This window comes from Propithecus coquereli, unplaced genomic scaffold (genome assembly GCF_000956105.1).
Source record: "Propithecus coquereli isolate 6110/MARCELLA unplaced genomic scaffold, Pcoq_1.0 Scaffold103, whole genome shotgun sequence".
NCBI lineage: Eukaryota > Metazoa > Chordata > Mammalia > Primates > Indriidae > Propithecus > Propithecus coquereli.
The window spans coordinates 5350233-5365482 of NW_012134192.1; the positions used below are offsets into that span (position 1 = coordinate 5350233).

The following is a 15250-nucleotide window of genomic DNA, read 5'->3' on the forward strand; positions in this document are numbered from 1 at the left end:
AAACGAAAATATGTTCAACATCATTATTCCCTGGGGAAATGCAAATTAAAACCACAATGAGATACCTATTAGAATAGGTAAGATAATGAAAAAAATAAAGAAAACCCAATAATATCAAATGCTGTCAAAAACGTGGAGCAACTGGAACTCTCATGTCTTGCTGGTGGGAACGCAAAGTGATTCAGTCACTTTGGAACACAGTTTGGCAATTTCTTATATACACTCATCATATGACGAACATCTTGCCCTTAAATGTTTACTCAAGGGAAATGAAGATATAAGTACACACAAAAGCAGCTTTACTCATAATCATCCCAAAATGGAAAGACCCCAAATATCCTTCAGCTGATGAATAGATTAAAAACTGCCATATCTTTGTAATGGAATCCTATGTAATATTAAAAAGAAAGGGGCTATTGACATGACACACACACTACAGATGAATTTCAAATGCATTATGTTAAGATTTACAGATTTACTAAGGCTACATGGTATATGATTACATTGAGATGACATTCTGGAAAAATCAAACCTTTAGGAAAACATAGCAGTGGTTGCCAGGGCCTGGGGGTTGGGGAAAGTTGACTGCAAAAAACACAAGGGCATTTTTTTGTGGCAAGGAAATGTTCTCTATCTTGACTGTGATGATTTGCGTGACGGTGCACATTTGTTGAAACTCACAGAACTATAAACTAAAAGAGATGAGCGCTACTGCATATAAATGATACCTCCATAAACCTGACTTTAATATTCAAAAGGTTTTAAAAGGTTTTTTAAAAGCTATTAACCAGGGACAAATACGACAAGGATCAGAGCCAAGTGAATGAGAAAAATCTCGTAAGAAGAAAGCACAGGAATTTAATTCAGGATGAAAGGAATCTAAAGAGAGCAGCTGAGGGCAGCTCTAGGAGCAGAGAGGGGTCCCCAGCCTACAGCAGGCAAGACAACAGGGACCGAATCCTGCCAATAGCCAGTGATCTTGGATGAGGACCCCGAACCTCAGAGGATATCGAAACCCCAGCTAATACTTCAATTTCAGCCGGGTGAGACTCTGAGCAGAAAACCCAGCCACACCATGCCCAGGCTTCTGACCTGCACAAACCGTAAGATGATAAATGCGTGTTGGTTTACAGCCACCAACTTCAAGTGATTTTGTCACACAGCAATAGAAAGCCAATTCCAACAGTGATTAATGAATTAAAATGTGTCAAGCCAGTTTAGTCAATGAGAATATGTTCATGGTTTGACCCCAAGAGTTTCACACCCAAAAGTAAGTTAGTTTTAATAATTCACTGTACATTAAATCAAAAAGCATCACACGGCTTCCCTTTTCTAACTCTGGGCCATGACTACAGTCACCTAAGTACTAAGTCTCCTCTCTGGACTGGACACCTTGCCACAGGTTGGGTCTCCAAGCCCAACAGTGACATCCAGTGCAGAAACACATCAGTGTTAACACACTGACCACACTCATTTGTGAGGCTGGGCACCCGTAAATAACCACTGTGCTGTATCACCATAAAAGAATGCATGAATCATTCCTGAAAGTCTTTCCATCTATGTGAAAATAGAGAGAAGGTCCCCTCACTCCTCAAAGAATATTATTTGAATTCTTATAGTAAGGTGTAGTATTCTTGCAAATTTAAAAAAATTATACTCTTCATTTTCATCAACATTATTGATTCTTTTATGCTAAAGCATGATTAAATCGAAACACCGTGCAACGAAAATAGAACTTGGAACAACTTACCCGGTAACTTTTTAGTCTGATGAAATCAACCTTCATGGAGATAAATCGATCTGAATTTCGGCTGATATTCTTAAGATGCTCTACGAGATCGGCACAGAATTTGTAACCTCCTTTAAGCACACACAGGACCATGATGTCACTATATCCTATGTCTTTCATAATATCCTTAGCCAGCCGCTCGATTCTGAAAGAAGGGATACAAGATATATTACAGCACAACCTCTTCTGAATATTTTTATTGCTTTAATAAAAATGCATGATGTATTATACACAGTAGATTACTCAGGGGAAGGTAGAGAAAAGCTCAGGAAACAGAAACCTACAGACAGAAAAGCTTTGTTAATGTTGGACACAGAGAGGGTGTTCAAAACATACTTCTGATAGCCCTATCATCGGTGGTATAGCCTTGTTCCTCTATGTCCAAAAATTATTAAGGTGTAAAACATAATGTCAAAAATCATGACTGCTATTATTTTATAACTACAAAGCCTGGTCGGTACCCTTAACAATGTTATGACAGCATTTTGGTGATATTATGCTCATTTTACAGTAAAGAAAAAGGAAATAGAGAGTGACTCGCCCACCTTATGACATTATCGGACACTGGAGGAAAAGTCAAACCCATGGTAGCTATCAAAAGAATAACAGGTATCTCATATTCAACAAAGGTAGCACATTGCCTATGCGAAAGTTGCCCCAGCGTACCTCAGCAGGAGGCGGCATTTCCATGGAACACCATGAAAAGGACGCCCCCTGGAGTTGTGCAATGTGATCTGGCAGCAGCCCCGCCTCCTGATACCTCATTTGCAAGTGCCCCTGTATTTTTTTCTAATTGTTGCATGTCTATAAGTCCATTGCCCGTATACTATACACCATTAAAACCTTAAATGGAGACAGGATCTAAGGCACATACTTTAAAAAAAAATCCCCACTGGCACTTCAAATAGAATTAGATCTCAAATAGACAAACTAAATTATATATATAAGTCTACATATGTAATATATACACGATACATAATATATTTTGTGTGTGTGTCAGTATACACGCATACACACGCACATGCACATAGAATGGTAGCCATGGTTTCAGGCAATGTTTTTCAAAATATGATCATCAAAAAATGTACATCAGAATATCTCCTTAAAAAGGGCCGTTTGTTTTCAGCATGATGGAGTAAGGAGGTCAGCACATCCTCTGCAAAAAACAACTATAGATCAGGACAAAAACATCAAAGACAACCATCTCAGCACTCTGGAAATCAACCAAAGGTATGCAAACAAACGGACCAGCATTTAATCACGAACACGTGAACACATGAAAAAAGCATAAGTCTGTGGCATTCTTGCCTGGGGATGCTCCCGTCACCCCTACCTCCAGCACTGCCAAAGGGAGCTCCCTTGATTGGGAACACTGTAAGCTGAAGTGGTCATCTCAGTAGCACAGCTCAATTATCCTGAGGTGTGATCCACTTTGAGCAATGAACTGGCAGGCTAGCTGGGGATTTAATAAGGAGTTTGGGGGGTTTGACAGTCATAGAGCACGGGTATACAATAAGTTCTTTGTATGCCTCAAGTTGACCAGAGGCTGTGCGTATGCACAGCAGAGACGAGAGTGAACCCAAGCCACCCACACATCCTTGGACGATGGAGGCTGTGTGCCTGTGCAGAGGACACGTAAGACAGCCTAGGGAAAGTAAAAACCCAGACGACTTGAAAAAGGTTGGAAATTTGAATATGTTTGCCAGGCCATACACAGGTCCATCAGCAGAGAGTGGAAGCTTTACTGGCGCAAAGGGTTTGCGCACAACTTCTAACCAATCGTAGGCTGAACACTAAGCTATTTGGACACAGGGTGAATGCTAGTAAGTAAGGTTTAAAAATAAAAACAAGAAAAATAAACTACACAGTCATCAGAGGCCACACATTGAGGGGAAGACACATTTCACAGAGTGGAAGACAAAAAAAGAAACAAGAACAACAGCAATGAATAGAAATAGCTATTAATACAAATATGATATATACTAAACTTATTATATCAATAATCACTTTAAATATGAATGGTCTAAATACACCAATTAAAAGACAGAGATTGTCAGAGGGGATTAAAAAAAAAAGACCTAACTATATGCTGCCTACAAGGAACCCATTGTAGTTTCTTAAACTTATCAGAAAACCCAGAATTTTACTCCAAGAAATCCATTCAAGAGAAATGAAAAGATATGGCCACACAAAGACTTATATGTGAATATTGATAAGCATTCTTCACAATAGCCAAAAATTAGAAAGCAAATGTCTATCAACTGGTGAATCAATTTTTAGATATTACATGATCTCATTTATATGAAATGTCCAGAAAAGACAAATTTACAGAGAAAGAAAGCAGATTAGTGACTGCCTGACACTGGGGGTGAGAGCAGAAAATACTGCAAACAAATTTTTTAGGATGATAAAAACTGGATTGTGGTGATGGTTGCCCAACCATGAAAATTTACTAAAAGCCACTGAATCATTTGCTTACAGTGGGTGAATTTTGTACAGTAGTATGTAAAATACACACTAATAAACTGATTTTAATGGTAAGGATGGGCATTCCTGGCCCTACCCAAGACCACTGATTCAGAATTTCTAGACATAAAATTTAACAATATGAATTTTAATAAGCTCACTGGGTGATTCTCCTATACAGAGAAAAAGATTAGGGTAAACTTACTTACCTAGGACTCAGTCATGTTCTAGATGAGGATGCAATTAATTTAAATCATAAAATCCAGGTAAGAAGAGCAGGAATTTGTTTAAATGAGGGGCTTCCCAAATTGGTGCTAAGGGAAATCTCTTCTGAGAGTTATGAAGAGGTGAACTGAGTATAAAGTTTCTCTTTGCACAAAAAAAGTTGGTTTAATTGTTATAGTCAAATTAATCTTTCTTTTTCTCTTTTTTTCTTTTTTCTTTCTCTCTTTCTTTGCCATTATCTCAGTACCTTCAACATGTTAATGTTTGTTTTGAATTGCCAACTGTGAGATTTAGCATTTTGGAAAATGCACATTTTTCCCAAATTTATTTGATCATGAAACTTTCCTCCCCTCTAAAGATGAGCCTTGAATTTCCTGGAAAAGCCATCTCAGGACATTGTTATTTTGAGGCTGTTACTCATAATAGCTTATGTATGTACATCCTTCTTACAATTCCCCCTGAACAAATGTCCAGGTAAACTGTTCAGTTAAAGCATAAATTCATTTTATTTCAAAGTCACTGCCCTATAAAAGTCCTCTCTACTTCCATAAAAAGGAAATCAGGAACATAAAGCATATTATATGATTCACACAAGACTGGGCCAGCCTAGCACAGGACCAAGACTGACACAGGAAATCACACTCACCTGTCCACAATGATGCCATGAGGTATAAGGACATATTCCAAATCTCCATAATAGTGCTGCGGGTATGTGAATAAATTCAAGTCATACCCTGGCCAGTCATCCATAATCTGTAAATCAAAGTATTTTGGTTACGATACTTTTCATCGGAAATTGATTTTTAAAACATAAATAAATAACAACAAAGCATCATTGAAGAAACAACTCTCTCTCTATGAAAAGCTCATTGGGGCAAGGTTATTTGTGTACTGCAACCTGGTAAAAGGCTTAGGAAAAGTAAACAGAGTGCTCCATTCCTAACTATTGGCATCATGTGATAAAAATATAAAGTTAATGTCTTATAATCAACCTGATAATTTGTTTATAAGAGTGCATATGTGTAAATATGTAACTTCCATCTAAATTATATAATTATCATGACTATGTTACAATAAATATTTATAATTTTATAACATATGCTGTATCATGAATATAATGTATTATATATACTATTACATTTCTATTCATTGTAAATGCCTCATCTGCCTGGGAAAGAATTACCTACTGAAAGTACACATCTCCTGGGATTAGAGTAGACCCAAACTTTTGAATGATCCAGTCATTATAGTCTTTAAAAGGATGTACTACGGCAGAAACTTAAGCCAGGCCTATTGGAAACTGACGGTCCAGAAAATTGGATTATTCACATAGTGTCTAGCCTGAGAACAAGTCTTCCTCCCGCAAGTTGTATGGGTAGAACAGTAGAGGGGTTGGGGGAGAAAATGAAGGTGAAGATGGAGTTGCTTTTACTTTCAGATCATCAAGAAAATAGGCACGTTCACACCATACTGTAGCCGCATGCTAGCTTCCCGTTCCTTAGTCACTTTGCACACTTTCACCAAACTCCTCCGCGCAGCTTTGCACTTCCCAGGCCTTTCAAAAGGCAGACCCATCCTAAGTTTCCAGCCAAACTCCCCCCGCACCCCCCCCTTCCTGGCCCTGGGATGCTCTGTAGTCAAGTCACGATCTTTCCCAGCTCCAGGTTTCGTTCATTTGTCTGTGTGCACCCTTCCCCACTTCCCCCTCTTTCCCCATCTACTTCTCCAGCATAACAAACTCGGCTTCCTGTTCAGAAGCTCAGCTCAGATCCCACCTCTTCCTTGAGGCCTTGCAGACTGTTCCTGCCCTCTCAGCTTCTTTCCCAAATTCCTGGTGCCCCCTTGCAGCTCTCTGTTCCACCAAAAGCTCCACTTCAGGCTCCCTGGGAAGAGGCCGGGCCCTTCAGTCTGACCCGTTTGCTGTTGCTTTAGAACCCAGTCATGCTCCACTTGGCGCTGCAACATTCCCTGCTTCCACCCTCCTCCTCAGGCAGGACTCAAAACCAGGTCCCCTTTGCTCAGGTATTGGAAGGGGAGCTTATGGGCTAGCCCCACTCACCCCCATCCCAGTTCTGGGTTCTGCAGTGCCAGCCAAACCAACTCATGATACTTCTCCCCAAATTTATCCCTTCCCTGTCTCAGTAGAGGGCAACTCATTGCTCCAGTTGCTCAGACCAAAACCTTGGAGTTGTTGCTGACTCCTTTTTTTTGTCCTTCTCATGCAACCCATTAGCTAATTCTATCTTCAATTCCCTCAAAAATTTAGCCAGGACCACCTCTCAGCATCTCCACTGCTGCCTGCTGCTGCCAGTCCACGCCACCATCATTTCTCCCTGGCCTACCCTGGTCTCCTTGCTTCTACTTTTGCAACCCCTATACATGGTAGCTGGAGTGCTCCTTTAAAAATATACATCATGGAAAGATACTCCATGTTCATGGACTGGAAGAATCAATATTGTTAAAATATCCGTACTACTCAAAGCAATCTACAGATTCAATGCAATTCCCATTAAAGTACCAATGACGTTTTTCACAGAAGTAGAAAAAATAATCCTAAAATTTACATGGAACCACAAAAGACCCAGAATAGTCAAAGCTATCCTGAGCAAAAAGAACAAAACTAGAAGAATCATCCTACCTAACTTCAAATTATACTACAGAGCCGTAGTCACCAAAACAACATAGTACTGGCATAAAAACAAACACATTAGACCAATGGAACAGAACAGAGAACCCAGAAATAAACCCAGACATCAGTAGTGAACTTATCTTCATCAAAGGTGCCAAGAACATACAGTGGGGAAAGGACAGTCTCTTCAATAAACGGTGCTGGGAAAAGTGGATATCCACATGCAGAAGAATGAAACTAAACCCTTATCTCTAGCCATATACAAAAATCAAATCAAAATAGATTAAAGACTTAAATCTAAGACCTAAAACTATGAAACTACTAGAATAAAACACTGGGGAAATGCTTCAGGACATTGGTCTGGGCAAGGACTTCCTGAGTAATATCCCCAAAACACAGGCAACCAAAGCAAAATTGGACAAATGGGATCACATCAAGCTAAAAAGCTTATGCACAGCAAAGGAAACAATCAACAAAGTAAAGAGACAATCCCCAGAAAGGGAGAAAATATTTGCAAACTAACCGTCTGACAAAGGATTAATAACTAGAACATACAAGGAGCTTTAACAACTCAGCAAGAAAAAATCAAATAATCTGATTAAAAAATGGGCAAATATCTGAATAGACATTTCTCAAAAGAAGACATACAAATGGCTAACCGGTATATGAAAAATGCTCAACATCATTAGTCATCAGAGAAATGCAAATCAAAACTACAATGATATATCGTCTCACCGCGGTTAAAATGGCTGTTATCAAAAAGACAGACAAATGTAAATTAGTGCAACCACTATGGAGAACAGTATGAAGGTTCCTCAGAAAACTAAAAATAGAACTACCATATGACCCAGCAATCCCACTGCTGAGTATATATCCACAGGATGGGAATTCAGTACATTGAAAAGATACCTGCACTCCCATGTTTATTGCAGCACTATTCACAATAGCCAAGATAAGGAATCAACCTAAGTGTCCATCAATGGATGAATGGATAAAGAAATTGTGGTACATATACACAATGGAATATTATATAGCCACAAAAAAAGAAATCTGCCATTTGCAACAACATGGATGGAACTAGAAATCATTATGTTAAGTGAAATAAGCCAAGAACACAGAAAGACAAGTCTCCCATGTTCTCATTCATATATGAGAGCTAAATATTAAAAACAATTGATCTCATTGAGTCAGAGAATAGAATGACAGTTACCAGAGGCTGGGAAGGGTAGTGGGGAGTGGGGGATAAAGTGGGGCTGGTTAATGGGTACAAATATACAGTCAGGTAATTAGATAGAATGAACAATATTTGATAGCACAACAAAGGGACTATAATCAACAATAAGTTGGGGTATACTTTAAAATAACTAAAAGAGTGGAATTGGAATGTTCCTGACACAAAGAAATGTTACATGCCTGAGGTGATGGACACCCTAATTACCCTGATTCGATGAATTCACATAGTATGCCTGTAACAAAACATCGCACATACCCTATAAAGATATACAACTATTATGTACTCATAATAATTAAAAATAAAAAATTTTAAAAGCCATACATCATGTCATGGCAACCGTCTCACATTTTTTCGAGGCTTGTCATTTCACTCGGAGTAAAACCCACCAGGGTCTACCTGTCTGACTCATCCCTGGTGCTCCTGCTCTTCTGTGTCAGCCTCCAATCTGCCAAGCATTGTTCCTGAGTGTTGTACCTGCTATTTCTTTTGCCAGCAATACTTTTCCTCCAGATACTCACATGGTTGTCCTTTTCTTCTTTCAAGTCTCCATTCAATGCCATTTCCGCAGAGGGACCTTCCCTGACCCTCATAGCATGTTCTAGCGCTGCACGTGACGTGTGTGTGTGTGCACGCGAGCGTGCGTGCATGTGTGTGTTCTGTCTTGTTTCCACCCACAGAAATGTTAGCTCCTGCTGGCAGAGACTTTATCTTTCAGAACGCTGACCTGGAATATGGTAGTTGCTCAAAGATGTTAAATAAATGAATGACAATCTCCACCCATGAGCCACCCGACTACCTGAACTCCAGCCTCAACTCTCAGTTCGTCTACTTGGGGAAAAGAGCACCACTGTTCAAGGCTCCGAAGATTTATATCTATCATATCCATTGACCAACTCATGGCTGAATGGGGTGTGTCAGCGGCATATTTGAAAAGTATTGCATTTGCTCCACCTCCACCAGCAAACTGGCTGGTGGGACTGCCGAATTGGCACAGAGATCCTTTGGCTTTCACTCTGAGAACTCCTTGGGGCCACTATAACCTCCAACACTACAGGGCTGGCCAGAGCTGGGACTACCAGGACAGCCTTTGTCAGGGCATGGTCAAGACCAGACAAGGAGAACCCTGACCAACACCAGGCCCCAGGGGGATCATCCAAATGTACAGTACTTTCCAGCTCCCTTCGAGATTTCACACACTACCCACTCCACTTCCTGGAGCCCTCGCACTGGTGGCACCATTAACCCAGTGGTCTTCTGAGCTCATCCCTCCAACCATGCAAACCCACCACTGTCTCCCATTCTGGTCGAATCTCAGCGACTACTCTCTCTACTCCATGTTCAAGAGTTTGGCTCTGACTCCTAGTACCGTGATGTTAGGGAAATGATTTACCCTCTCTGAGACTCAGTTTCCCCCTCCTTTAAATAAGACGCGATAAAACCTAAGGATAGGGTTGTTGTGAGGATTAAAAGAGATAGAACAGATAATGTACTTAGAGTACCTAGTGCACCACCTGGTGTATGGTAAGTGCTTAATAAATGATGACAAAAAAAAGCAAAGCTGACAAGAATGCCAAAAATGAATGCTAAAAAAGGGGAAAGTGATAAGAAAATGACAAATAAACCATAAAAATGATAATCTGTAGCTCAGAGGCAGCATGGAACAGCAGTTAAGACCACGGACTTGGAAGTCTGACACACCTGGGGCCAGTTTGCCAGCTGTGGGACCTTGGGCAGCTTACGTTCTCTAAGTGTCAGCATATTCATTTTAAAATGGAGTCAGTGCCTGTCTCGTATGGCAATGGTGAGCGTCAAATAAGAGAGAGAATGGATGAGACTCACATCAGCATCTAGTCTACAGTACTTCTGCAATAAGCGTTAACCATTTAGATGTACTGAAACATCAATTGTTTAATTGCAAATTATATGCTTTAATTCATCTAAAGAAGGGCCTCAAACCTATTGGCCAAAGTCTTTTCACCTTAGTAAAAGCTATAAATTTAAAAGTAAAGAAATGTATTTCTCTCAAACCGTTCTACAATCCAAATTGGCCACTATTTCCAGTTAATCTGAAGCAGTGAGTTTTCACTGTTGAGATGAAAGCCAATTAGAGGTGATGGAACTATTGGCTCATGCTTTGTTATCCTAAATGGTGCATGCAAATCGTGTTGCCAATAAGTCCAAACCTGGAGGAACGGGGCTTGCTGGGAACTGTAGATAATTATGTTATTCACTTGCTTTTTAAAAAATCAAAACAAGAAGTCTTTAAATAGTTTCAGTATCACAGATAATATGCTCTAAGTTTATCCAGCACAATGCTTTCTCTGTTCAAAGAGGCAAAACGTCACCAAGCTGGAGAAGTGACAAACACTTTATCTGAGTCATTTTATACAACATCCAAATCCCAGAACCAATTCTGATTCTCTTTTCTTCATTGAAGATACATTTGAAAACCTTCTTTCTAAGTCATTAAAAATATATATATTTAAGATTAGCCTATTTCTTGCATGATTTTTCAGGGTTTTTTTGTGTTTTTTTTTTTTTTTTTTTGCCCCAGGGAGAAAAATGTTTTGGAAACACATATAAGAAGCTAATCTCTGCTTCTCTCTCCTGCTGAGCTGCACATATTTGGCCTTCTGGCTGCTAGTTTGCAGGTTCCTGTCTGTCCACACAAGCAAAGAGGAAGGAGTCTCATCCTTTAGCTCTGATTCAAAGAATCCCAGAAAGGAACATCCACTGGCCCTGCCGCAGAGCCAGGGAGGGAGGTGCACTGGGACGGCCCCACCTGAGAACCACACATTGGAAACAAGGGGTAGACGTGGTTTGCTAAAAGAATGTTCCACGTTCTGCTACCAGAGGAATGCAGGAGGCACAACAGGCCAAATGACATCTTGTATCCGTATGCCGTCCTCTGTTGCGGTGGGTTCCGGCCCTCAGAAGGTAAAACTCACCACGACCTAGTAAGCTACACTTTGGACGGATGACTTACCTCGGATGCTGCCATGTTTGCACCGGGGTCCTGGGGGAAGTCAACCACAACACACACCACAATCATTTCAGATTTTTCTCTTCTCCTTATTCCTACCAAACTCATGTGCGTAGGTACTAACTATAGCTGTTTTCATAATGCTTTGGTTAAAAACAAACCAAACGAAAAACGTGTCTAATAACCCAATTCCAAAAAGCCAGGTAGGTAGAGATATTGATCTCTCCAGGACAAGTAATGAAGAGACGTCACCCAGGAGTCAGTGACTTTCTGACTTTCTTCCTCTCCTTTCCTCTCCTCTCATCTTTTGTTCTTTCTGAGACAGGGTCTTGCTCTGTCACCCAAGCTGGAATGCAGTGGCACAATCGTAGCTCTGGCTCTACTCCCCTTGCCATCTTTAGCATCAAATTTCCACCAACTTAGAATTTCCTTTTCCATCTCATGTCTGGACCTCATTTCTGGATCAAGGTCAATACCGACCTTGATGATCCTTCCAACCTTGCGGCTCCTTCGCCTGCCTTAACTCAAACTACGTGTTTATTCCACATTAGCGACATTCACACGGCCGCCCCAGTCCTCCAGCACGGCCCCACCTCTGACATTCTGCCCTGGAATCACAGCTTCCTATGTAGCACAGTGATTGAAAGCTGGTTCAAATCCTGCTTCTGCCACTTGCTAGTCCTGTGACCTGGATGATTTACTAATTCTCTCAGTGCCTCAGTTTCCTCCTCTGTAAAACGGGGAGTATAATAGACTTAACCTCAGAGATGTGTGAGGATGAAATGAATAATACAGTAAAAGCACATAGTAAGTGTTCAATAAATGCTTGTCATTATCATCTGCCCCATTGTTTTCACTGGTACTGAAACTTCCCTTTGATTTTTTTACACTTCATCCTTGAGGGCTTTCTATTTTCCTAGTATTCTTACCCTTCCCAGCTCTCCTTTCCCTCCCTACCCTTGATGCCATGAGCTTCCTTCTGCCAGTAGCTTGAATTCACTCTGAACTTGCCTTGCCCGCTTATAACCAACTTGATGTTAATCTAATTATCCCAAGTTCTGCTGGGGAACATGAAATACACGCAGGGACTAACTCCATTATACATTGTTTATGTCCAACCTCTCTGGGCCCTCATGCAGCTTTGCAACTGTTTATCATGCCCAGGCCCCAAGGCAGCGGGTCCAGTTTCTACTCTCTTTATAACCTTTTAACTACTTCCCTGCATCTTTCACAAAATTTGTTGCTTCCAAAAGGGCCTCTGTTGACACTAATAGATTGGGCTATTTACACTTCTAATTTGTTTTTTAGACTTTAACAACCTACCTATGCTATTACTGCATTTGTATTTACCTCATTCTTAAGAGAACCTAGTGTTACATGATAGTACGAGTATTCCTTAATCAAAAATGCTTGGGAACACAAGTGTTTTGGATTTGGAATTTTTGTTTTTTGGTTTTTTTTTTTTTTTTTTGGAATTTGGAATATTTGCATTATGCTTACAGGTTGAGCATCCGTAATTCAAAAATCTGAAATCCAAAATGCTACAATGAGAATTTCCTTTGAGCTTCATGTTGCTGTTCAAAAAATTTTGGATTCTAGAGCATTTTGGATTTCAGATTAGGGATGCTCAACCCGTACTAAAATTTTAACTACTGTACCGATGGAATGGTTGTTGAAAAGATTCTTACTCCTAACGGCTTTGTAATTGTTAAATATGATGGCCTCTTTTCCATCCTTATCCTTCTTGCTGTTTCTGCAGCACCTGATGTTCTTGATGACCTCTTGACACCCCGCACCCCCAGACTCTGTTCCCTAGGTGCCCACCAGCCTGCCTGCCCTCTCCCACCGCACTGTTCTTTCTTGGTCCCTTTAGCTGGCTTCTCCCCCACAGTTTGTCTCTTACATTTGGGGCTTTCCGGGCTTCTGTCCTTGACAGTTGTTTCTGATTTTGTTTCCATTTTCACTGGGTGTCTTCGTCCACTCTCAAACATTAAATATTATTCTTTTTGCTGACGATTTCCAAATCTATCCAATCACCCTCCCGAATCCCAAGTAAGAATTTCAGACCCCCGGCAGTGCATCCTGACATGTGGGCCCTACAGGCACTACCGATTTAATCTGTCCAGAACGGACTTAATGATTTCCCTTTTTACACTTTCGTCCCTCTCCCATTCATCCTGTCCCTAGGTCTGTCCGTCTTCCCAGGGCGACTGGGGTGATTTCTGTAAACGCATAAGTCAGATGCCGTGATTCTTTTGCACTTGCTACACAGCCCTCTGCCCTGGAGTCCTCCCCTGGCTGCCTCCTGTTTGGGTACCTTTCAGACTCAAATGTCACCACGGACAGGCTGTCCCGACCACCTGAGCAAAAGCATTGCTCCCCATCCCTCCTCGAATGACTATCCTGTTACTCTCTTCCAACTGCACATGTCACTATCTGAAATTATCTTATTTGCCTGCGAACTGCGAGCCTGTGTCCACCTCTGGAGTGCAAGTCCATGAAGACAGGGCCTTTGTCTTGTCCCCTGCTGTAGCCTCAGAACCTAGAACACCTGGAACCCAGCAGGACAGTGGGCATGGGTGGCCTGAACAAATAAGTCCACTCTTCATCCTTTAGCTGTTAAATGAGGACTCAGCCCCCCGTGTCAACCTGAGCAGTTCTGCGCGAGCGGGAGGCACTCCCTCCCCCAGCCCACTTACTCCAGTTGGGCCATTCACATCCACACACAGATCAGCTGTGAGCTACAAACTCATCTCCGAAAACTGGCATCTTAACGGCAAGTTCCCCACCACCCTCGTCACCACTTCACGTTCAACTTGACACAAGTCATAACCACCACCTTCTACGACAACCACTCCTGGGAGCTGGTGGCCGCACGGGCAAGGAGTGGATTTGATCCGAGGACGCTGAGAGATGGGGACCCTCTGGCGGACCCCTAGGAAGGTTTAAAGAGGCTCAGACCTGGGAAGCATCCCACATCCTCCCGTGCGGACACGCTAGTAGGTATTTTACACGCACCCCCTCCCCCGCCCTCCGTTCGCTCGACAGCCCAGCCTGCGCTTTCTCCCTTTCACAGCGCAGGCAGGGGACACCCGGGAGCCGCCGGCTCGTCCCAGAGCGCGTGCAGAGGCCCCACGGGCAGAGCCCAGCCCGGGTGTCCACGGCTTCCACGCTCCAGCTCCGTGCACTTGCGCTCCTTCATTTCCAGCTGCCCCGGGGAAGCCTCGGCGTCCTCTACGGACACTTGAAGCCCGCGCGGGGAGGCAGCACAAAGGGAAGGGGCGCCACGAGAGCCGCGGGGGTCTCCCCGCACCCGCCCGCTCGCGGCTGGGCACCCGGCTGGGCGCAGGCGCGGCGGGAGCGGGTTCCCGGCCTGGGGGGCGGAGGGGACACCGAGGACGCGGGGTGAAGGGACAGTGTTAGGTGTTTCGTCAGCTCGGGGGCTGGGGGGGAGGGGAGGGCCGGGCCGGAGGACGGAAGCGACCCGGGCGGAGGGAGAACAAAGCGGGGTGGCCCGCCCGCACCCGAAAGGAGGGTGCCGGGAAGCGGGGGCGCGAGCGGGAGCGCACGGCTCGGCCCGCGGTCGCGAGTTTTGCATTTACCACGACGCCTCGCCCGAAGTCTGGCGCCTCCTCGCTGCTCCCGGCCATGTTTCTCCCGGGGAACGCGGGAAGGGAAGACGGCGCGGGAAGGATCCGGGCGGGCGACGGCTGGCGTGGGGGAGGGGACGCGGGGACGTGGGGACGGGGCCGCGCAGGGGGCCGCCCCGCCCCCGGGCAGCCGGCGGGAAGCGAAGGCCTGGCGCGGCTCCAGCGTCCCCGGCGGGCGGCGCGGCGCGGGGCGCAGCTGCGGAGCACGCCCGCCCCACCTGAGCGCGGCCTGGCCGCCGCGCCCCCCGGGACCGGGAGCGGGAGCAGCCCGCGG

General features: G+C 43.4%; 1 protein-coding gene across 2 annotated transcripts in view; it reads right to left on the reverse strand.

The window, feature by feature from the left end:
- PRTFDC1 (phosphoribosyl transferase domain containing 1) overlaps nt 1-15040 on the reverse strand; it is a 100707-nt gene extending 85667 nt beyond the window's left edge. For both annotated transcript variants that reach the window (XM_012644234.1, XM_012644224.1), the window contains exons 1-3: nt 14929-15040; nt 5127-5233; nt 1751-1934 (exon numbers count right to left, since the gene is read on the reverse strand). In XM_012644234.1, the coding sequence (XP_012499688.1) occupies nt 1751-1934; nt 5127-5233; nt 14929-14976 (339 nt within the window). In that variant the 5' untranslated portion in view covers nt 14977-15040. The remainder of the gene's footprint in view (nt 1-1750; nt 1935-5126; nt 5234-14928) is intronic.
- Between the last annotated feature and the right edge of the window lie 210 nt (nt 15041-15250).